At 40.2% G+C, this 24,409-nt stretch overlaps 1 protein-coding gene and 1 non-coding gene across 2 annotated transcripts; both read left to right on the top strand.

Moving 5' to 3' along the window:
- Positions 1 to 6,580: 6,580 nt before the first annotated feature.
- LOC112733066 (uncharacterized) lies at positions 6,581 to 9,564 on the top strand. Its single transcript, XM_072213418.1, has 8 exons — positions 6,581 to 7,069; positions 7,144 to 7,276; positions 7,523 to 7,560; positions 7,795 to 7,917; positions 8,259 to 8,442; positions 8,807 to 8,978; positions 9,095 to 9,181; positions 9,328 to 9,564. The coding sequence occupies exons 1-4, from the start codon at positions 6,840 to 6,842 to the stop codon at positions 7,817 to 7,819; spliced, it is 426 nt and encodes a 141-aa protein (XP_072069519.1). The 5' UTR covers positions 6,581 to 6,839; the 3' UTR covers positions 7,820 to 7,917; positions 8,259 to 8,442; positions 8,807 to 8,978; positions 9,095 to 9,181; positions 9,328 to 9,564.
- A 12,465-nt stretch (positions 9,565 to 22,029) lies between these two features.
- Positions 22,030 to 22,133, top strand: LOC112739650 (small nucleolar RNA R71). The gene has a single exon (XR_003170582.1). It is a non-coding gene; the product is annotated as a small nucleolar RNA R71 (small nucleolar RNA).
- Positions 22,134 to 24,409: the final 2,276 nt, after the last annotated feature.

The following is a 24,409-nucleotide window of genomic DNA, read 5'->3' as shown; positions in this document are numbered from 1 at the left end:
TCAAATTGCAAGGAATTAAACAACAACAAATCAAATGAACACAATTATTATGATTTACCTTGAATTGAATTGAAAGAGAAAGGAAGGAACAAAAGTAGATCTACAACAAAATGCAAGAACAACATAAAGGAAATTACAACAAAATGATGGAAGAAGAATGAATGTAACAACAAGGAATTGAGAAGATAGAAGTAGAAGAAGATGAATTAAAATCTAGATCTAAGAACTAAATCTAATCCTAATTCTAGAGAGAAGTGAGAGCTTCTCTCTCTAGAAACTAATTACAAAGCTAAAACTAAAACTAATTTGTAACTAACATCTAAAGTGATCAATGATCCTAAGTGATGAATGATGCCTTCTCCTTAATCCTTCATCCTTTTATTCCTTTCCCTTAGCAATTTGGCGCCAAAATGGGTTCAGAAAACCTCTCAAATCGCCAGGCACGTGTTGCATTAATGAGGTCATGTGCCATCATCGGCGCGTGCGCGCATGGTACGCGTGCGCGTCCCTGGTCGATTCTGCAACGTGCGCGCGAGCGCCTTGTGCGCGTGCGCATGCATGACTGACTTTGCTTCTTTGACTTTTTATGCTTCTCTCCACTTGTATGCTTCCTTCCTTGCTTCCTTTGATCCATGCCTAGTTTCAACCTGAGGTTACTAGCAAACACATCAAGGCATCGTATGGAATCAAACAGAAACTAGAATTCACCAAGATAAGGCTTAAAAAGCATGTTTTTACACTTAAGCACAATCATGGGAGAGATAACAAAACCATGCTAACTCTTAGGCTAACTGTGACAAAAGGTTATCAAAATGTTCTAAATTCAAGGCAAAACAAACCGTCAAATTGGGGTTTGTCAACCTCCCCACACTTAAGCCTTAGCATGTCCTCATGCTAAAATAAGATTGGAACTAAGGGGCATGGCATTTATTGAATGCAACTAAACTATATGAGTCCTATCTAAATGCAACTTTCTAAAGCAATTGGAAATGCTTAGTTCAAACAAATCAATTCCCAAGAGAGCATGTGTAAGCACAAGAGCTAAGTAATAAGGACCAAGTCCAAACCACAATTGTATTGAATTGTTAAAAGGAGTTCAAACTTGCAAGAATATAGATAATATAGGTGAATGCATGTAATTGAACTCTTGAACCCTCACCGGATGTGTATCCGCTCTATTCACTCAAGTGTTTAAGGGTTAATCCACTCAATTCTCTTCTAATCATGTTTTCCAAAATTTGATTTTCTTCTAACAATCAACACTTATTCAATGCGTGCATACATTCATCATGAGGTCTTTCATTTAGGTTGTAATGGGGTTAGGGTCAAGGTAGGAGCATTTATGGTCAAGTGGGCTAGGATTTGAATCTTTGATTGGCATAGACTCTCCCACCTAACCTATTTAATGACCTATACAAATGCGAGCTATTCTAACTACCCATTCTTCACTTTTTCTTACATACTCATGCATTTTCTTTTCATTTCACAACACTTATGCATTGATTCCTTTTTATTGACTTCACTTTGGGGCATTTTGTCCCCTTTTATTTTTTTCTCTTTTTTTTTTCATTTTATTTTTCTTTTCATCATTATTATTTTTTTTCTTTATATATATATATATTTTTTTTTTCTTTTTTTTTTTCTTCTTTCAAGCTAAATACAAGAACATCAATGCATAAGGTCTCTACATTTGATTAATACATGAATATGTGCCCAATTCCTAAACATAAAAGTGTATTGCCCCTTTTTATCCCATCCAATGTTCCCAAGCCTCACCAACTTGAATAATACACACTCTCACTAACCTAAGCCAATCAAGGATCCAAACAAGGACTTTTCATTGGTTTTCCGCCTTGGGCTTGTAATGAGCTAAAATAAGGATGAGTTGGTTAAGCATAGGCTCAAAGTTGGCTAACAATGGAGAGTAAAAGGTTGGCTATTTGGTTAAGTGGCAAATGAAATAATGGCCTCAATCATATAAATGCACAAACACAAGAAATAAACGGATATATAGAATCAAGCGAATTAAGGATCACAATCATGGAAAGAGAACAATTTCACACAAGAATGGAAAATAAGTGGTTATAAAATGTAACCACATCAATAGGCTCAAGTCTCACAAGCTTGTGTTCTCAATTCAATACATGCTTCAAAAGGTATGAATTTCAAGCAAGTTTCAAAAATTTTCTTTCAATCAATTGGGTTAATGCCCTATATTTAAACTTTCTTAAAAAACCTCAATGTTTGACTAAGCATTGTTGTGATTGAAAAATTCAAAAAATTTTCTTAGTTTACCCCTTTCTTTTTTTTTTCACTCAAAACCAATTTCTTGTGCAAAAAGGGGTGACTAAGTTTCACTTAAAACATGATTTCTAATCACAACCACAAACTAAAAGGAGAATATACAAAAGGAGATATGCAAAAATGTATAAAGAAAAATCCAACTAAAATCCAACTAAGATATGGAGTCTATCATCCAAAATATCGAAAAATATCCAAAAGCATCAAAATATCTAAAATCCAAAATAAGCAATAAAAGTATCCAAAGCAACTAGAAATGCATCAAAATATATACAAAGATGTGCAAAATGAGATAACTAGGCCGAAAAAGAGTTCACCGGTTCCCAAATAATGCTACCGGTGCCCTCCCCACACTTAAGATTAAGCATCGTCCTCGATGCTAAACCGGAGGATCAGTAGGAGGTACAACGATAGGCTCTGGCTCTGACTGTGGCTGTGGGACTGGCTGAGTCTCCTGTGGCTGAGGTGGTGCCTCCATGTGTGCTGGCTCCGTAGTGTCAGGGGCATCCTGCTGAACCGGTGCCTCCGCGTTCTCCTCCGGATGATCCTGCTCATCGGAGGCCGGAGAATCGGGAAGCGGAGGTAGCTCGGCGCCCAGAGAGATAAGGGCCTGGTCCATCCGATCCAAACGGCGTCTGACATGGTGTCGCTCGCGCTCTAAGAACCGGAAGAGACGCTGGACCAGGAGATATGTAGGCTCAGGTGCTGCTGGAGGGTCTGTAGATGGTGGAGGAGCTGCGGCTGTAGAAGATGATGGGCCAGCTGCAGGGGCTGGTGGTGAAGGTGTCCCTATGGCAGCCCGAGCCCGAGAGCGGCGGCTAGCAGGTGGCCGCTCGTGCACCCAAACACCCCAGGGGATAGTAACCTCCCTGTCATCAGCATCAGCGGGTGGTGGTCGCACATCATCATCCGACCATGGGACATCAGCCAGGGCTGCCATACTCGTGACCAATGTAGGAAACGGAAGTAGGCCACGAATATGCGCCCGCCACATGCACTGTCGGATAAGTCTAGGGAAGGAGACATCCTTCCCTTCCATAACACACCCGATCAGCAGAAGCATCTCCATGGGGACCTCAGAAAAGTGGGTGGTAGGCAGGACGTAGTGGGCGAAGATCATCTGCCAAGTCTTGGCCTCCCTAGTCAAATGATTGAACAACATCCCCTTTGGCTTGGTGTTGCCCGCATCCATAACCCAAGAAGCCTCCGGTATCCCAATCACGCGCCGAAGCGCCTCATAATCAAAAGTCATGGTATGGATGGCTATCTCAGCCTGATGATGGGCACACTGGTCATGTGGAATGTGTCGGCAATGAAGTGCCTCCCCAATGGCGGCCTCGGTGAGCAGAATCTCTCTACCCCTCACCTGAACTGAATCCAAGGTCGGACGGAAGAAGTTGCAGTAAAATTCCTTCACCCAAGATATATTGATGTCACCCAAGTCCCGGTCAACAAAATCAATACCTAACTCGAGGATCCGACCGTTAATGCGCCGTCTCACATCATTAGGTAAGAGCAACTTCTTCTCAATATTTAGCTTCGTGGTTCGATATCTAGAGAACCGAAGCTCACAGTAGAGGTTGGGGAATCTGTCAGGATTGGTAGAAGGCAGCTGCTGATTCTCTTTATCCTCGTCCTGCAAAGGATTCCTAGCATAGTTCTTGTAGATGGAAGGAATGGAGGGGGTAGAGTGTTTTCTCTTCTTGGAGGCGGTGGCTATGGCCTTGCCTTTATCCGACATCCTGAAAAAAAATGATAGAATATATAAAACATTTAGCATGTAACAAAGAAGACATGTTCAGGATATCATTATCAAAGAGCAATCATGATGTTGCACTGAATATGTAAAAATGAACAAGTAAGCATAAGTGACTGAACCAAAACCGTAATCCTCATTAAAGGTAACACCTCATATGCAAAAGGCACTAATATCATCATAGTCATGAAAGAATTGTTAAAGAGGGTTAAAAGTGAGTGTAAGTAAAATGGTGAAAGAAATTAGTGGGTTAGAAAAGTGGATTAGTGATATGATGATATATAGGCTCAATTGAACGAGAAATTGCGGTTCATGTGCACGGTGATTGGGCAAATCCGGGAAGTCAAAAAGGAAACGAAAATTTGCCCAAAACAGAAAATAAAAAAAATCGAAGTGAAACAAATTTTCTTGAAAATCGGGCAGCATTCCGGCTTAAAATTGGACGTTCCCGGGTAGCAGAATAGCACAAACAGTAAGAAAGCAGCATCAATTAAGCACAGCAGCAGTGGTACAGCATTCAGGCAACAAGAAGTGCATAAAAAGCAGTCCAAAACCAGCATACAACATACAAACAGACAAACAGCAAGTAAGCACATACGGAGCACTTATCAGGCCTAGAATCCTCTATCCAGTCCTAGCTACCTAACCGCAAGTATTTCTAACTAATCCTAACATACAACATTCCAATGCTAACTAACATGCAATTCTAGGAGTTAACATAAATGAACAAACAAAAAGGAAAAGAATAGAAAAGAATAAACAGAAATGGAGCAGGAACCTGGGAGCAGGAGGGAACTAAGAATGGAAAGGGAATTCGGGAGCAGGGGCCACAGAAGCAGAAATTGCGCCGCCGTCAACGGTGGCGGTGATGGCAGAGGGGCGGCGAAGTTGGCAGAGGGGGTTGCGCGGTGGTTCGGCTGAAGGGATGAGAAACTGAGGGGAGGGGTGATGGTGAGAGGGGAGAAGGAAAGGAGGATGTGGAGGGGGGGCCGAGGGGGAAGCGCGCCGCCGGCAGTGAAGACGGGGCGGCGGCGGAGGGCTTGGTCACGGCGCGGTTGAGAGGGGTGAGAGGGAGAGAGAGAGAACGGGTAGTGGTGAGAAGGGAAGAGGGGTTGAGGGTGAGTGAGGGCGAGTCGCCGGCGGTGAAGGTGGCGCGGCGGCGGAGGCGGTGCTGCTGCTGCGATGGTAGATGGGGCGACGGGAAGAAGATGGAGGTTGAGAGGGATGGGTTGCGCGACTGCGCAGTGGGCTTCGCGAGGTAGGGTTATCCCGATTTTTGAATTGGCGCGTGCGCGCACCTTGCGCGTCTGCGCCCATTGAGAAAAATGGGCTCTTACGCGTGCGCGTACAACGCGCTTAGGCGAGGGTGAGCGAAATAGGGAAGGGCGCGTGCGCGTACCGTGCGCGCACGCGTGCATGGAGTTGGGCTAGGGGCTTAGAGTTGGCCCAACCCAGGCCTAACTCTCTGGAGAATGGCCTGAAGGTTGCGCTACTAGACCTGCGCGCACGCGGGAAGTACGCGTCCGCGGGCATTGAGGGGAATGGAGAACTACGCGTGAGCGTACAGTGCGCGCACGCGTACACACTACAAGAAAAAAGGCCTATGGCCACGCTTTTTTCTTGCCACGCTTCAAAAGCGTGGCCAAAAGTGGTCAATGGCCACGCTTTTATGAGGGTGGCGATAGATTAGAGATTTGGCCACTTTTTTTATTGCCACGCTTCAAAAGCGTGGCGAAAAGTATCAACGGCCACGCTTTTGTAAGGGTGGCAATTGATTATAGAAACGGCCACTCTTTTTTTTTGCCACGCTTCAAAAGCGTGGCCATAGAGAGAAACAAGGACGTTTTGAAAGCGTGGCGATAGGGTTTCATTACGGCCACGCTTACAAAGCGTGGCCATATCCTAGTACTCTTTTGGCACGCTTTAAAAGCGTGGCCAAAAGGTTCTTTTCTGCCACGCTTCAAAAGCGTGGCCGTAGAGCTCTTTCATAAAATTTTTTTGTGAACTAATTTCAATTTATTTATGTATTAAAGATTTTAATTTCAGAAATTATTTTATTAAAGCTAATTAAATTAATTTTTGATAATTAAATTAAAAATTTTATCTAATTTTACAACTATTGGGTAATTTACATATTTAAATTATAAAGTTTAGAAATCGTAAAATAATAAGAATTTATATGATTTGATTTAAATAATTGTGATTTTAGAAATTAATACTTTAATTTTCATGAATAAAGAAATTAATTATATTATCTATAGTTATCGAATTAGAATTATTTATTTGAGAATAATATGTAAATTAATAATTAAATATTATTTTTAATAAATATTAGTGTTGGATTAAAACAAATTTTCAATTATCTTATTACTCTTAATTTTATAGAATTATTATATTACTTATATAAATTTTATCTTAACTCTAAATTCTCAAATAAAACCCTAATTTTAATCAAATTAAACTATAACCCCCTCCTAATCTAACCTAACCACCGCCACTCATCTAACCTAACCACCCCCACTCCCTAACCCAAACTCAGTTCCATCCTTCAGAAAAAAAGAGAAAGACAGAAAGAAAGAAAGAAACGAAGGCAAGAAAAAGGGAAACGGGGAAGGGGAAAATCAGGGAGGAAGAGAGCGCCGGAGAGGAGCCGTCGCCGCGCTGCTCAGGATCGTGCCCCGCTCGCTACCGCGCCGCGCTCAGTGTCGTCCTTGCCATCGCAGCCGTGTCGTCGTCACGCACAAGAGGAGGAGAAGGGGAGCGACGGGGAGAAAAGGAAGGGATGACACCGTCACTGGGCTCGCCGCCGTTGCGTCGCAGAAGCTTCCAGTCCCGTTGCCGCCGTTCGCGCTGTCACCTCCAGCCCCCGCCGTTGCCGTTCATGAAGAGTGAAAGAGAGAGAGAGAGAGAGAGAGCTCGGGAGCCAAGGAGAGAAAGGGGAGACCCGTGCTCAGCCACCGCCGCGCCTCTGCCGCTGAGAAGCTCCGCTGCCGCCACTGAGATTCACCATCGGTAAGGGTTTTTGAGTTTGGTTTACCTTCGTTTAAGATTCCAAAAACCTTATTGTCCCTGCGTGTTGGTTTTAGTCACCGTCGAAGAAGCTTCAGCCGCCGCCGTCGATTGTCACTGGGGAACAACCGCCGTGCCTCTGGTCGCCGGAATCACGGACTGGAGAGAAGGGGGCTGCCTCTCCTATTGCTGCTGTTTCGTTCTTTTATCGTAAGCTGTCTTTGTCTCCAATTCCATCGAATTCATTTCTGTTTTCGATTCCATTGAGTTTAAATTCTCTATTTTGCTGTAACCATGGTCACTGTTGCTGGAATTACTGATGCCGCTCTCGGTGCTGATTTGAACTACAGAATATAGGGAGCAGTTTCATTTAACAAGTTTCAGTTTTTTGTTCATTGCATCTGACATATTTTTAAGTGTCCCTGTCCTGTTTCACTGACTATTGTTTTCTCTCAGATCTATACTGCAGCTGTATCAGCAAAAAACTGGAAATGGTATGTCTGTATTTATTGTTTTCTTTCCCCATCTGGTTTTTTGGTGTTGGGCAAGAGGGATTGCAGGTTTTGGTCTCCAGTTACTGCTTTCTCATTAACTGATATTTTTACAGATGTACCTATAAAAACTTAACGATAAAAATTAATAAGTAGCACTTTTCTCAATCAAAGAAAGGAAAGGGGCTGGGGGTGGGTTCAGTTATAAAACCCTGTTTGTCTAACTATTTTTCTTAGGATTTTGGCAGAGGATCTCAGCTGACTCCTGTTTTACATCTTGGAGCTGGAGCATGTGCTGGAATAATTGCCATGTCCGCAACTTATCCAATGGATATGGTTCGAGGCAGGATAACTGTACAGGTACATCTTTACCTTCATTTTTCTGTTTACCAATTGCTTGGTTTGCAAATCACATAGAGAGAAGATATAACATTGGTTTTCTTCGTGTTCTTTGTGCTCTACTGCTCTTAATATTTATAGTATGCTTTTTGTTGATGATTACTTCTTTACAAAGTTGATGATTACAGTCATGATCATAATGGCAAATATGACAAATCTTAATATTGTGCTTGGGCAATTCATGCAACTGATATAATTAACTCCCTAAAGTTCTCCACCCCCTCCTCTCCTGCTGTAGTGGCTGTAGTGCTGTTATTAGAATTAATGCTTTCTTATTTTTAATTGTTTTTTCTGTTTTCCAGGTTCCATTGTAGGTCTAAACTTTGCTGTTTATGAGTCTTTGAAAGATTGGTTAGTTAAATCCAATCCATTTGGTCTAGTGCAAGATTCTGAGTTGAGTGTGACAACTCGCCTGGCATGTGGTGCTGCACCTGGAACTGTTGGGCAAACTGTTACTTATCCCTTTGAAGCACCTTTAGATTGAAGGTGTGAGTATCATTTTAGAGAAGCCAATCCATGCATGTTGTTAGAATTTTAATTATTATTTTTTTAGGTGTTACATATCATAGCCCATATTGTTAACGTGGTTTCTCAGCCTGGGAAATCGTGGAATAATTATTGATTACTAGACCATATAATATTACTCTACTTAACAACATTATTTCTTTTAATGTGATCATAAATGTTCTGAGGAAATAGAGTGTTCATGCAGATGTCTTGATTAATTTCCAACACCTAGACTACATGTGTCAGCTTTCTGTTTCACTTGGGTTTTAGGTTTTTTCAGCACTTAGATTTGTTTTACAAACCAACTGCTGCTTTCATCTGCAATATCAAATTCCCTCTTCAGGTGGCTAGCTTTCTATTTGATGATCATAATTTCCCACCACTTCAACTGGTTATCTCTTTCTGTCATAGTGCATACTCGTGGTTGAAGTTAGATATTGAGAATGTTGTGGTTGTCCACTGTAAGGCTGGAACAAACAAGGTTGATGATTTCTAGTCTTCTATTATTCTTGAAGGTGAGTAGTATCTAATCGTTTTCTTCTAAATTTAATGAACCTGCTTTACATTTACTCCATCTTTCTTTTTATGCTGCTCAGTTTTATTTATATTTGGTAAGTTAAATGTGCTGCAGTTCTTTCCAATTGCTGAGGAGTCAATGGATTACTATAATCAGAAATGATGTGTTGATGGAAAAGGACTTGTTCTGCCCAGTCAGATTGTAAGTTCGGCTTTGCTATGTCCTAATTCAGCCGAAAATTGGGGATTCTGGAGTATTACACTCTTGCTTCTTCTTGTCTATTGTCTTACTTTATCTTTTGTAACTTAAACATGTTTTTAGTTCCCTTGTTGATTTTGCTATTTCAGGGAAGCTGTGAAACATTTTGATCCTGGTCCTAGTGTTCCTCACAGCCATACCAAGCCTTATGTACGATCTAAGGGAAGGAAGTTTGAGAGGGCTAGAGGAAGAAAGAACAACAAAGGACTTAGTGTTTAAGTTGTATTGTTTCTGTATTTTTCTACCGTTTTTAGTTTTGGAATTTGAACTCGAAATTTATTTTGTATTTGAATATTAGTTTATTAATGTATAAAATAATTAAAGCAAAAATTATGTCACTAATAAAAATTGTCTTGCAACAAAAAATGCATACTATATTTATAGGTTTGGTAATAAAAAAGGATTGAAAATTTATATTGTGTAGTAATTAAGATCAAGTAAGAAAAAGATTTTTTTTTTTTAATTTAACAAGCCTTTCGCCACGCTTTTAAAGCGTGGCCGTATCTCTCCCTATCGCCACGCTTCAAAAGCGTGGCCATATCTCTCCCTATCGCCACGCTTTAAAAGCGTGGCCGTATTTTCCACCTACAGCCACGTTTTTACAAGTGGCTGTTTGTAAAAAAGCGTGGCAAACAAAAAGCGTGGCAATAGGCTGCAAAAAGCGTGGCGATAGAGCAACCGCCACCCTTTGATAGGTCACCCTTTCAAAAGCGTGGCGGTAGCTTAAAAAGCGTGGCGAAAAGCTATCGCCACGCTTTTTTCAGCTTTTCGCCACACTTTAAAAGCGTGGCAATAGACGTGTTTTCTTGTAGTGACATGAGATTGGGCCTTAGGCTTAGAATGGGCTTGAGGCATGCCCAACTCTCTGGTCCATGGCCTAGTTTGGTGGCTGACAAACTCCATTTGTAGGGTTTATCTTGTATTGATTTTTGGGGATTTTATCACCGTTTACCCATATTTATTCAAGAAATAGCATGGTTTTGTATATTCTCCTTTAATTGTGCTTGAATGTGAAAACATGCTTTTTAGGACTCAAAATAGCTAAATTTAATTCACCTTGATTCTATTAGATGCCTTGATATGTTTGTTAAGTGATTTAAGGTTTAGGAGGCAAAGATTGGATCAAGGGAATGAAGAAAGAAAGCATGAAAAGTTGGAGAACTCATGAAGAAATGGAAGAACCGGAAAGCTGTCAAGCCGACCTCTTCGCACTTAATTGGCCATAACTTGAGCTACAGAGGTCCAAATGATGCGGTTCCAGTTGGGTTGGAAAGCTAACATCCGGGGCTTCGAAGCGATATAAGATTTGCCATAGTTGCTACACGTATGGTGGCGCGCACGCGCAAAGTACGCGCACACGCCGTTGCTGCCACCTAGTTCACTTAAAGCAAAACGTGGCCAACGAATTCTAAAGCCTTGTGGGCCCAATCCAACTCATTTCTGATGCTATTTAACCCAAGGAGTGAAGAGGGAAACATATGTTAGTTACCAATTAGCTTATTTTAGTAGTGAGAGTTAGTTTCTAGAGAGAGAAGCTCTCACTTCTCTCTAGAATTAGGATTAGGTTTAGTTCAATAATCTTAGATCTAGGTTTTAATTCATGCTTTCATCTCCTTCTATCTCTCAATTCTTTGTTGCTACATTCATCTTCTTCTATTCTTTTATTGTAATTTCCTTTATGTTGTTCTTATATTTTGTTGTAGATCTAGTATTGTTCCTTCTACTTTCTTCCAATTTAATAAGAGGTAATTCATAATAATTGTTCTTCTTTGCTTCTCTATTGTTGATCTCTTGCCTTTGTAGTTGTAGATTCCTTTAATTCTTGCAATTAATAATGTTTACTTCTATTGCACTCTATGTGTTTGTTGAAATGCATCTTTTAGTTTTAGTGTAGATTTTGTTCCTCTTGGCCTAGGTAGAGTAATTAGTGACACTTGAGTTATCTAATTCCTTTGTTGATCGATAATTGGAGAGATTGCTAATTGGTTTGGAGTGCACTAAAGCTAATCTTTCCTTGGGAGTTGGCTAGGACTTGTGGCTCAAGTCAATTCATCCACTTGACTTTCCTTTAATTAGTAAGGGTTAACTAAGTGGTAGCAATGAACAATTCTCATCACAATTGAGAAGGATAACTAGGATAGGACTTCTAGTTCTCACACCTTACCAAGAGCCTTTTATAGTTGTTAGTTTATTTTCATTGCCATTTACTTTTCATGCTTCTTATCCAAAACCCCAAAATAACTCATAACCAATAACAAGACACTTTATTGTAATTCCTAGGGAGAACGACCCGAGGTCCAATACTTCGGTTTATAAATTTTAGGGGTTTGTACTAGTGACAAACAACTTTTTGTATGAAAGGATTATTGATTGGTTTAGAAGCTATACTTTACAACGAGATTTCATTAGTGAAATTCTAAACCATCAAAAATCCAATCATCAAAATGGCGCCGTTGCCGGGGAATTGCAATGGTGTTATGTTATTGGTTATTGTATATATGTGAATATTGTGAATATGTTTGCCTTTTGCTTCTTTGTTTGTTCTTACTAGTTTTTAGGATTTAATTTTCTTGCTTCTTATTTGATTTTATTTTTATTTTCTCTTTCCATTATGAATTCTCATTTTGGCTATGAGGGTGATTACAACTATGTTGTAGGTGATGAGGACTATAATGGAGATGTGTATCAAGGATGGGACAATCAAAGGTGGGAAGAGCCATATGCTTATGATCAATCATCATGGCAACAACCCCCACCAATGCACTATGAGGAAGAGCCATTCTTTGATGCATATCAATCAAATGGCTATGGTGGATCTCCTTGTGATTTTCAAGAACCACCACCATATGCCTATGAGCCATACCCTCAACATAACCCTCAACCATACTCAAAAGCCACTTTTCACCAACCACCTTCATATGACCCTAATCCATATCCATCCTACCAACAACCATATGAGCAATATGAACCACATATAGAGCCACCACCATTCCAACATCAATATTTTCAAGAGCCACCTCCTCCACATTATTGCCAAGATGAACCACCTCCAATATATGAAAATTTTCAACCACGAGATGAATACTACTTTCCACCACAACCTCCCATGGAAGAATACTCATATCCATTGATCCAAGAGCCACATGATCCTAATCATATTATCCAAGAGGAACAAAAGTCAAGGGATCGTCTCAAGGAAGCATTGGATCAATTTCAAGCAACCATGGAGTGTGTTGTGCAACAAGTGGAAAGAGTGGAAATTATTGAACCACCACAACTCTACCAAGAAGAACCACCTTCCTACTATGAACCCTTCCCCCAAATTGATGAACCCTTCCATCCACCCCAACCTCCAATGGATGACATCCTTGATGTTCTTGTTCAAGGACAAGAGGAAATGAAAAGGGATGTGCAACAATTCACGGCCGCCTTGGATGAGGTGGTAAACCGGTTAGCATCCCAATGCTTGAACTCTCAAGGAACTCCCATGGCTACATGTGGGGAATCAAATGAAGAGTATAACATAAAAGAGAGATTGGTGGAGAATGAGGGAAGTTGCTTTGTATTGGAACAATTGGAGGAAGCTATGATTATTGAAGAAAGGGGAGAATTGGTTGAAGACTTAGGAGATGCGGAGCCTCCATGGGAATCTAGAATTGAAGAAAACCCCTCCAAGATGATTGAAATTGATGCTAGGAAGGAAAGTGCACACCTTCCAAGACATATTCCATATGAAGATTTGGATGGGATAGAGCAAGAAGTGAGTTCCCTTGGTGATGAAGATCAAGCATCAAACCTTAGTGATGAAGAATCCTTTGAGCATGAAGAACCTTCTCCCAACAAGATGGAAAGCAATGTGGAGGTAAATTTTTCTCACCCTCCCTATTATGATTTGAGTAAAAGAAAAGGTTTATATAAAATTATTGAACAAAGGATTATAATTGAGAAGTCTTGTGAAGAGGTGGAAATCCTTAGAAAAAGGAGGATGGGAATTGAATACGCTTTATCAAAACTCTTGGAGTTGTCTTTGCCTAGGTTGCCATATACTCCTTCATTTGAGTGGGTGAAATTTATTTCTATTAGCTTTATTATCCCACTTGAATATGGTTTGCTTGAAACGGATGGTCAACTTAGAATGCTTTGTGGGATGAAGCGTAAGCGAAAGATGTTTCGTGGTTGCCGTTGCAAATCAAAGCTCATTATGGTTGATGCATCAAACATGAGATATAAAGGTTGGAGTAGTGCTCAAATAGATGGGTCTAGGAGGATTGTTGGCCACTATATAGAGAATTCACCTTACTCACCACCCGGTTGGACTAATAATGATGATCAACCTCAAGACGGGTATGAAAACAAAGTGTGGGATCCCGGATTACAAGAAGAGGATCAACTTTGGGAGCCCCAAGCTTGTGAAGAACTCCATCAAGACTTGGCTCAATCCATGAAGAATCTTGGGGCACAATGGAGAACCAAGCATTGGTGGGAGTTCCAAGATGAATACAAGCACAAGCCACCTTGATGAGGAGCTCCCCATAAGTCCAACTTAAGGACAATAAACAAAAGTGCTAGGTGGGAGACTGATGCACATAAACTTGTTATGCTACGATTTAGGAAATTGCACGATCGGCAAAATTCCTTCCGGCAAGTGCACCGGTTATCGTCAAGTAAAAACTCACAATAGAGTGAGGTCGAATCCCACAAGGATTGGTTGAGTGAGCAATTCAAATTAGAAGTGTGTTCTAGTTGAGCGGAATCAAGATTTAGATGAGAATTGCGGAATGTAAAATTGGCGGGAAAAGTAAATGACAAGAAATTGAAATGGCTGAATCTTAAATTGCATGAATTAAAGAGCAGAAGCTAAATTGCTGAAATTAAAAGGGAGTGGGGGTGATTGCATGAATTGAGTTGCAGAATGTAAAGAGAAAGTGGAAATCAGAAATGGGGAATTCATTGGGTGTTAGGAGATATTGAGATCTCCGAATCAAAACATGTTTATCTCTTCCTCAACCAATGCGTTCATTGAATTTTGCTTGGCAATCTTATATGATTGGATCCCAATCCCTTGGCTCACCAATTCTCTCTAAAAACAAACAAATTCTCAATCCCTTGGTTTAAATGTTCATAAGAAGAGATGATGCTCGATCACTGATTATACCACACAGTTTCATGAACCACAATTTGGTAGGATTACATGTCACAATATCCATCCAAACCCCAATCCAATTCACTGTGAGAAAGCTTCTCTAGCATGAATCCTCCATTCCTTTCCCAAGGTTCCGAAGGATTCCAATTATGGGTAGTTTCTTTCCCAAGACAACTACCCAATGGAATTAGATCGAGAAGCTTTCTAACAAAATTCAAGAGAAAAGATTGAAGAAGAAGATAAACTATTATTGATTCATTGAATTACAATAGAGCTCCCTAACCCAATGAAAGGGGGTTTAGTGAGTCATAGCTCTGAATTCAATTACAAAGAAATGAAAACTAGCTAAATGAAAAGGTAAAAGTTCTTTCTAACTTAAATTCTATCCTATTTATACACTTTCTATATTGAGCTTCTGTTGTGTTTCTTGGGCTTTGAGGCCTCTCCCTGCTTTCCTTTTGCCTTGGGTTTATGATCCATAATCTTGATGAGGCTGTTGATCCAAATTCTGTAACATTCATTGAGCCAATTTAGTGATAATCAAATAATGACACATGACTCAATAAATTGAAATTTCAGACTCATCAATCCTTCAGGCCCAATCCCATAAACCATGATATTCAATTGGGTTTCATACCAGAGTAAGTTTAAGTTAATGTTTGTGCTCAAATACTAACTTAAACCGCAATATTGTTGGCCCAGAAACCTTTTCCAAGAGTGGCGTTTAAGTTGCAGTTTAAGCTTAAACTGTAGCTTAAACGCCAGACACTTCCAGTGATGCCTTTTGTGGAAGCACGTTTAAGCTTCAGTTTAAGGTTAAACTGAAGCTTAAACGTGGAAATGGAAGAAGGCAGCCCTGGAGGGTAACTTAGTCGAACACGTTTAAGCTTCAGTTTAAGGTTAAACTGAAGCTTAAACGTGGAGATAGAAAGGGCAGCCCTGGAGGTCGAACACGTTTAAGCTCCAGTTTAAGGTTAAACTGGAGCTTAAACGTGGAAATGGAAGAAGGCATCCTGGAGGTCGAACATGTTTAAGCTCCAGTTTAAGGTTAAACTGGAGCTTAAACGTGGAAGCTTAGAAAGGTAGCCCTGGAGGTGTCGAACACGTTTAAGCTCCAGTTTAAGGTTAAACTGGAGCTTAAACGTGGAAGCTTAGAAAGGTAGCCCTGGAGGTGTCGAACACGTTTAAGCTCCAGTTTAAGGTTAAACTGGAGCTTAAACGTGGAAATGGAGAAAGCAACCCTGGAGGAGAAACTTGGTCGAACACGTTTAAGCTCCAGTTTAAGGTCAAACTGGAGCTTAAACGTGGAAATGGCTCCCTGGTGCTTTTCCCCTTTCTGGCGTTTAACCTCCAGTTTAAGGTCAAACTGGAGGTTAAACGTGGAACTGCCCCCCTTGGTGCCCTTCTCACTTCTGGCGTTTAACCTCCAGTTTAAGGTTAAACTGGAGGTTAAACTTCAATTCCAGCATTTCTTAGCCTTCATGATTCTGGCGTTTAAGCTCCAGTTTAGGCTTAAACTGGAACTTAAACTCCACATGTGATATTCAAGCTTCCTTTATTGATTTTGTTGCTTCCTTGCTTAGCCTCTTCTTCCCTGAAATCATCCAAACAATTGCATCAAAGTCTTGCAAAATTTCATGAGAAATCTTCCATTCATAGCATTCAAGTAATATAACTAAAAACTCATGGAATTTGCATCAAAATCATACTGTTTGGATGGTTCATTGCTTTGTTATTCATTTAACCATTCTTGGTTACTTTAAGCTCAAGAAAATGCATAAAACAACTAAAACTAACAGAAAAATGCTAGTGAAACTAGCCTAAGATGCCTTGGCATCACAACACCAAACTTAATACTTGCTTGTCCCTAAGCAAGTCCTGAGTTATTTGAGAAGAAAGTATGAAACAGAAAGCAATTACATTGGCTATATTAGCAAGCATTTGAAGTTCATCAGAAGGGTTTTATGCAGAAAGTTGCAGCATCACTTTTTCATACTTATCAGGTAAGATTATCACTTTTTCATTGCATCCATCAACACTGCTATGGCCTCTTGTTATTCTTATGTCCTTGGCACTTTTCTCTTCTTTGTTTTTCTTTTCTTTTTCTTAGAGCTTCTTTGCTCCTTGTTTGCTTAGTGTCATGTGTTGCACAAGCCTTTGGCATTTTCTTTTTCTTATCAGTGCACTACACATATCCACTCCAGGCATTTTAGTTCACATTTCTTCTTGAGACATTGGTGCCCAGCACCTCTTTGTGTGACTAAATGTTTTGTATTTAGGTTGCTCTTGATAATGGACTTTTGGTTGATAATCCCGGGTTAGTTAACCCAAGTTACCGAGTGTTGAAACACTCCTCAGAACCTAGTCATCCAAGCATATCCTTAATACATAAACACCACAGGCATTTGTCTCAGAAGTTCAAACCATTGGTGCCTAGCTTATTTTCTCAAATTTTTTTTTTTTTTTGCTTTTTGGTTGCCCTTTTTCAGTGGCTTTTTCTTCTTCTTTTTCTTTCTTTTTCATGGCCAAAGACATTTATTCATCAAGATCCATAGACAGTTTTCAATTTCTACATAAAAAAATGGTAATTCTACACTCTATTTCCAGTGATGTGACTTAACAATCAAGCATGCATACCACCACTTAATTCTACTTGATTTGTCACTAATTTAGCCAAGTTACTTTTGTTCAAACTTTTCTTTTATTTTTTTGGAAACAGAACAAACATGGCAAGCATTTGATTAAGAAGGTGAAGTTATATCCAAACATCAAGGCATTCACTTTATTCAAAGCAATAAACAGACACTCATACTAAAAACTCCACATAACACTTAAATGACTTATGATGAAAGACAGCTCATAAAGACAATTCACCAATTATCATTTGATTATTAAGGAACGAGACCACCTCTTATTTATTGCTTGGTTCTTCTTAATTCTTGGGATCCTGCTTCTTCTTGCTTCCTGCCTCTTTTTGACCACTTGTGCTTCCTTTGTCTTTTCTTATGAGCTTTTTCCAGAATCCAGCCTTTTTCATTGTTTCTTCTACTCCTTTTTCAAGGATCATTGCCTTGTTTATTTCTCCTTCTTTCCTCCCTTTGAAATACTCATCAAAAGCTGGGAATGCTGGGTCCATCTTGTGTAAATGTTCCCCTATGTAGTTAAGCTTGATTTGCGAACTGATGTTGTAATCAGCTTGGACTGAGTATCTTGCATTCTGTAAGGTGGTGGCTTCCTTGATTGCCAAGACATTGGCATCTTGGTGTTGGCATATGTGGCTGAAGGATTCCTGTAAGTGTAAATTCTGTTCCCTTTGCAGATCCAAGAATCTTGATTCAAAGTTCCTTTGCATATCCATCATTTTTAGGTGAAAGTCCTCTTGTCTCTCCTGAGACCTCATGTATTGTTGAGACATTCCTTCCATGATTTCCTGCATTCTGCTCATATCCATGGGGTCTCTAGGAGTTCGTTGTCTTCTTTCTGGAATTGCTTGCTCTTCTTGCTCTTCTTCTCTGTCTTCTCCTTCCTGTCCTTCTTGTTCAGCTTCTTGCTCTTCTTCCGCTTGTTGCCCTTCTTCATTTCTTCTTTTTGTATGTCTTGGAGGAGTTGGGCCAAGAGTCATTCTGTACGCAGTTATGGCCAATCCCGGATATAGCCAATTAGGTCTTTCATCTTCAAGTGGTACTTGGGCATCGATGCATAGTCTAATGATGGTGCTAGGGAAGTGGAGCCAGGATTCAAGGTCACTTTTCTCACTAAACTCTTGTATCTGTTCAGCAATGAGTTTATGAACTTTGATCTCCCCTCCCACCATAATGCAATGTAGCAAGATGGCTCTTTTAGGGACTATTTCTGAAGAGTTTGCAGTGGGTAGGATGGATCTCCTAACTATTGCATACCACCCTTTAGCTTCCGGTGTTAGGTCTCCCCTTCTCAAGACTCTTGGAGCCCCTCTTGTTTTTCTCACCCATTCAGCTCTGATGGCACAAAGGTCTTCAGCAATAGTTGTATAGTCAGGTTCTCCTATCATCCTTTCTTCATAACTTGCTTGGCTGAAATGTATGTTTTTCAGGCCAAGAGTTTTCATGATTGCTTTGGGACTGAAGTCAACTTCCACCCCTCTCACATAGCTTTTGTATGTGGGTTTCTTGGTTGAGTCTTCCCTCACTGCATTTGCATAGAACTCCTTCACCAAGTTGATGTTGATTTTAGTGATTGGCTTAGTCAGGAGCTCCCACTTCCTCTTTTTGATCTTCTCCCAAACACCTGGGAACTCATCCTTTTCAAGGTCAAAGGGAACCTCAGCTAGTACCCTTTTAGGTCTCATCCATTCGGCTTGAATCTCATGGAAAACTGATTTGTATCTCCTTGCATCGAATTCCCTGTTCTCCTCCATTGGTTGCTTGTCTTTTCTTCTTTTGTGGCTAGATGAGGCTGCCATTGGTTCTTTGGTTTTGGTAAGTTACAAGCTAAAGTTGACAAGGTGAAGCAAGAAGTGTTGTTGGAAGTGTGGTGAGGTTGTTTTCGGCAAGAGATAGTTATGCTATGATGAAGGAAAATGTGCATGAAGGAGAATTGGTGGTGTGGAACTCGTTCCCCAAGTGGTTCTTTATAGTGCCCATAAGTAACAAATGGACGGCTAGGGTGGTTTGTGAAGGGTGGCTTGATGGTAAATATATGAATTAGGGAGAAGGACGAATTGCTTTTCATTTTCTTGGAAGTATTTTGGGTGCATTAGGTTGTACATGTAGCAATCTTTTCTTGCAGAACTTCCTTTTCCCATGTGTTAGCTTCAAAGACTTGTGAACTTTCTTTTTGACCAAGCACCGTACCTCCCTTTGTCTTTTTCCTCCATTTTTGTCTTTTCTTTTGTACCTGCACAAACAAACAAGTTTGCTATCATTTTTCGGTCCATGTGAATGATGAATAGTACTTGCACATGTAAATCAATGATTGACTTCATGAGCTTATAGCCGTGACTTTTGTATGTATGCACACTTATTATTGGACACCAAACTTAGTGTTTGGTAAAGTCTCCTAATGACATGAAATCCATATTGGTTGTCCTTAATGAATGTGCATAATTCTAATAAATCATAGTCAGTTTGGCTCTTTGATTCTAAACAAAGTTACTACCCTAAGTAATTGAAACCAAAGTATTAAAACATGCGAATGGTTTACTTGTCATGAATTTCGAAACCCAGAGGAACTTCTTGTTTTTCATGAACCGTGTTCAAAGAGGAACACCAAACTTAATGTTTGGTTGTGCTCTTTGCATGAAAAATTGAATGCATTTTGAATAAAGTTTGGGGTGCCCTCAGGCACACCAAACTTAGAGACAAATTGTATTTTATATGCAATGTTTAGTGCACTCTTTTAGCAGTTGTCCTGAGGATTCAAGTTCATGCATAAGAAACCATGCTTTATTAGATGCAAAACAACACAAAAAAAAAAGTAAGGATATTAAAAACATGGGTTGCCTCCCATGAAGCGCTTCTTTAACGTCACTAGCTTGACGGTTGTCCCTTGTTAGGGTGGATTGTAGTGCTTGACGTCTTCTCCTCTCACTATGCAAACGTCCCCACTTGATTCCTTCATGACCTCTAAATGTTCCATAGAAAGAACTTTCCTGATTGTGAACACTTGAGGGAGCTGGGAAGGAATGGTTTTGAGGCCAGGTGGGATTGGCAGATAATGACTTGATATCACTTTATCTCCCGGGGAAAAACCTTCAGTGGGAATTTTCTTGTTTCTCCACCCTCTTGGCAATTTCCCTATCATTCTTCCCTTTCTCTTGAGGATTTCTTCATTGACCCTTATGCCAGGAGGATCCTTCTGATCTGTTTCCATTGATTCTTGTGGCTTTAACTCTTGCAACTCCTGTTTGCCTTCCAAAGACTGTTTTAGAGTTTCAGCTGCTGGATTACTTTCCTCCAAACACAGATGGCTACTATCATCCTTAGGCTTTTCAGGTTCTGGTTCAGGCTCAGGTGCAGGTTTGAAAACTTTGAAAATGAGCTGTTCATCATGTATTCTCAGAATTAGCTCTCCTTGTTCTACATCTATGAGCGCTCTAGTAGTGGCTAGAAATGGTCTTCCCAGAATGATAGGGTGTAGGTAGCTTTCCTCCATGTCCAAAATGACAAAGTCTGTGGGGAAGTAATAATCTCCCACTTTCACCAGCACATTCTCAACTACCCCTTCAGCTTGCTTCTGAGTTTTGTCAGCCAGTTGTATGATTACATCAGTGGATCTCACCTCATTCAGTTGTAGCCTCTTCATAAGAGTTAGAGGCATCACATTTATGCTAGCTCCTAGATCACAGAATCCTCTGTCAATTTTTGTTTCTCCTATGATGCAAGGAATATGAAAACTTCCTGGGTCTGTTTTCTTAGAGACTGTGTCCTTCTTGATGAGAGCACTGCATTCTTTGTTCATTGTTACCGTTTGTCCTCCCTTCAAAACTCTTTTCTTGCTCAACAATTCCTTTAAATACTTGATGTGTGTAGGCATTTTATGGAGAATCTCAAGAAAGGGAATATTGATATGGAGAGACTTAAATGTCTCTAAAAACCTTGAATAGGTTTTCCCTTTTTCACCTCCTCCTAACCTCTGAGGAAATGGTGCTTTTGGTTGGTATGTTTCCATCGTGCCTTTTTGCAGTTCCTTGGCTTGCTCAGTTTCACTTTCCTGCTTAGCTTCTTCTACACCTTCCTTCAAGATTTCTGGCTCCTGCTCTGAGGGCCTGATTCCTTCTTCTTCTGAGACTTCCTTCAATATGGTGATGGCCTTGCATTCTTCCCATCTCACTCTCTTTTGTTCCCCTTTAGGATTCTTTTCTGTGTCACTAGGGAACACTGCAGTTGATTTGGGGGCCTGTTGAGATAGCTCTCCTACTTGAGACTCCATCCTCTTGAGTTTTTCACCATAGTTTCTTAAGGTAGTTCTCACATCATCCCTGAAGCTTTTCAATTCAATTATGTCTTGACTCATGGTTGCCATCATTCCTTCTATCCGGTTTAATTGATCTTGAAATTGTTGGTTCGGATTAGGTTGGGTAGGTTGATTATTTTGGCCATGATATGGTGGTTGAGAGTAAGTGTTTTGTGTGGCTTGGTATGATCTTTGGTTGGAGTTTTGGTATGTGGAATTGTTATGTTGGTTGTGGTTGTAAGGTTTGTGGTTTTGTGGTTGGGTTTGTTGGTTCCCCCACCCAAAGTTTGGGTGATTTTTCCATCCTGGGTTGTAAGTGTTGGAATTTGGATCATATGATTGCCTTTGTTGGTTCCCCACATAGTTGGCCTCTTCCCAATCACCTCCTTCAATGCTTACTTCTTCTTGATCTTGTGTGTGTATTGCAGCCACTTGCTTTGTTTCTAATTGCCTGGTAAGCTCTGCTAGTTGCTTGGCAAACACCTTGTTTTGGGCTAGAATTGTATCAACATGGTTCAGCTCCATGACTCCCTTAGTGTTGTGCCTCTCTGATGCATAGTAGTACTCATTCTCAGCCACTGTCTCGATCACTTCAATGGCTTCTTCCACAGTCTTTTTCCTGTTCAATGAACCTCCTGATGAATGGTCTACAGCCTTCCTTGATTCATAAAAGAGTCCATCATAGAAAATATGCAATTGCACCCAATCATGGAACATGTCTGGTGGGCATTTCCTTGTCAAATCCTTGAATCTCTCCCATGCCTCGTAGAGAGTTTCACCATCTTGTTGTCTAAACGTTTGAACCTCAGATCGAAGCCTATTGACCTTTTGTGGGGGGTAGAAACGTGCCAGAAACTTGCTTTCCACCTCATCCCATGTTGTTAGACTCCCCCTTGGGAATGATTCCAGCCACTTAGCTGCTTTGTCCCTAAGTAAAAATGGGAACAAAAGCAGTTTATAGGCATATTCCTGGACTCCATTGGACTTCACAGTGTCACAAATTCTCAGGAATTTTGTGAGATGTTGGTTGGGATCTTCATTAGCACTCCCACCAAATGAACAATGATTCTCCACAAGTGATATTAGCTGTGGTTTGAGCTCAAAATTGTTGGCCTGAATGGGTGGTTTCTGGATGCTGCTACCACAATTCCCAGAGGTTGGGTTTATGTATGAACTAAGAACCCTCCTCTCAGGAATGGTATTGTTTCCATCAGCTCTCTCATGGTTGTGAATTTCTCTATCCATGTTGAGATCTAAAGCTTCTTCAAAATTGTCCTCAGATTCTCCTTCAGATTCCTCTTCTCCCAGTACTCTCTTCCCTCTTGCTTCCCTTCTCAGTCTATGAAGGGTCCTCTCTGGTTCGGTATATGGAGGAGTTGATGTCTCTCCTCTCCTACCTATCATACAAGAACACAGCACAGGCAACAAATAAGTGAAATACTCTTGGTTAATGGAAGAGTATGGTTAGAGCAATTGAGGAATTAATTCAAACAGTTAGTGAGTCAGTGGGTTAGTTGCTTGAATTTAAAGGCATAAAGAAAGAAAGCATGTAACAGAGTGCAGAAATTAAAATTCAACAAGTACTTGTACTGAATTAATCAAAACAAAAAAAAATGCTCAATCTAGTTAACTTCCAATTGAAGAATTGTCAATCGAAAACCAATCCCCGGCAATGGCGCCATAAACTTGATGCGCATAAACTTGTTATGCTACGATTTAGGAAATTGCACGATCGGCAAAATTCCTTCCGGCAAGTGCACCGGTTATCGTCAAGTAAAAACTCACAATAGAGTGAGGTCGAATCCCACAAGGATTGGTTGAGTGAGCAATTCAAATTAGAAGTGTGTTCTAGTTGAGCGGAATCAAGATTTAGATGAGAATTGCGGAATGTAAAATTGGCGGGAAAAGTAAATGACAAGAAATTGAAATGGCTGAATCTTAAATTGCATGAATTAAAGAGCAGAAGCTAAATTGCTGAAATTAAAAGGGAGTGGGGGTGATTGCATGAATTGAGTTGCAGAATGTAAAGAGAAAGTGGAAATCAGAAATGGGGAATTCATTGGGTGTTAGGAGATATTGAGATCTCCGAATCAAAACATGTTTATCTCTTCCTCAACCAATGCGTTCATTGAATTTTGCTTGGCAATCTTATATGATTGGATCCCAATCCCTTGGCTCACCAATTCTCTCTAAAAACAAACAAATTCCCAATCCCTTGGTTTAAATGTTCATAAGAAGAGATGATGCTCGATCACTGATTATACCACACAGTTTCATGAACCACAATTTGGTAGGATTACATGTCACAATATCCATCCAAACCCCAATCCAATTCACTGTGAGAAAGCTTCTCTAGCATGAATCCTCCATTCCTTTCCCAAGGTTCCGAAGGATTCCAATTATGGGTAGTTTCTTTCCCAAGACAACTACCCAATGGAATTAGATCGAGAAGCTTTCTAACAAAATTCAAGAGAAAAGATTGAAGAAGAAGATAAACTATTATTGATTCATTGAATTACAATAGAGCTCCCTAACCCAATGAAAGGGGGTTTAGTGAGTCATAGCTCTGAATTCAATTACAAAGAAATGAAAACTAGCTAAATGAAAAGGTAAAAGTTCTTTCTAACTTAAATTCTATCCTATTTATACACTTTCTATATTGAGCTTCTGTTGTGTTTCTTGGGCTTTGAGGCCTCTCCCTGCTTTCCTTTTGCCTTGGGTTTATGATCCATAATCTTGATGAGGCTGTTGATCCAAATTCTGTAACATTCATTGAGCCAATTTAGTGATAATCAAATAATGACACATGACTCAATAAATTGAAATTTCAGACTCATCAATCCTTCAGGCCCAATCCCATAAACCATGATATTCAATTGGGTTTCATACCAGAGTAAGTTTAAGTTAATGTTTGTGCTCAAATACTAACTTAAACCGCAATATTGTTGGCCCAGAAACCTTTTCCAAGAGTGGCGTTTAAGTTGCAGTTTAAGCTTAAACTGTAGCTTAAACGCCAGACACTTCCAGTGATGCCTTTTGTGGAAGCACGTTTAAGCTTCAGTTTAAGGTTAAACTGAAGCTTAAACGTGGAAATG

This window comes from Arachis hypogaea, chromosome 13, assembly GCF_003086295.3.
Source record: "Arachis hypogaea cultivar Tifrunner chromosome 13, arahy.Tifrunner.gnm2.J5K5, whole genome shotgun sequence".
NCBI lineage: Eukaryota > Viridiplantae > Streptophyta > Magnoliopsida > Fabales > Fabaceae > Arachis > Arachis hypogaea.
Note: the sequence above shows the minus strand (reverse complement) of the source record. Positions and strands in the feature narration are given on the sequence as shown.

Excerpts from the sequence above, each read along its gene's own strand:
- LOC112733066 (XM_072213418.1), top strand. The coding sequence starts at position 6,840 with ATGACACCGTCACTGGGCTCGCCGCCGTTGCGTCGCAGAAGCTTCCAG. Across the intron at positions 7,070-7,143 it reads GCCACTGAGATTCACCATCG|TCACCGTCGAAGAAGCTTCA; the intron begins GTAAGGGTTTTT and ends TGTTGGTTTTAG. Across the intron at positions 7,561-7,794 it reads TCAGCAAAAAACTGGAAATG|GATTTTGGCAGAGGATCTCA; the intron begins GTATGTCTGTAT and ends TATTTTTCTTAG.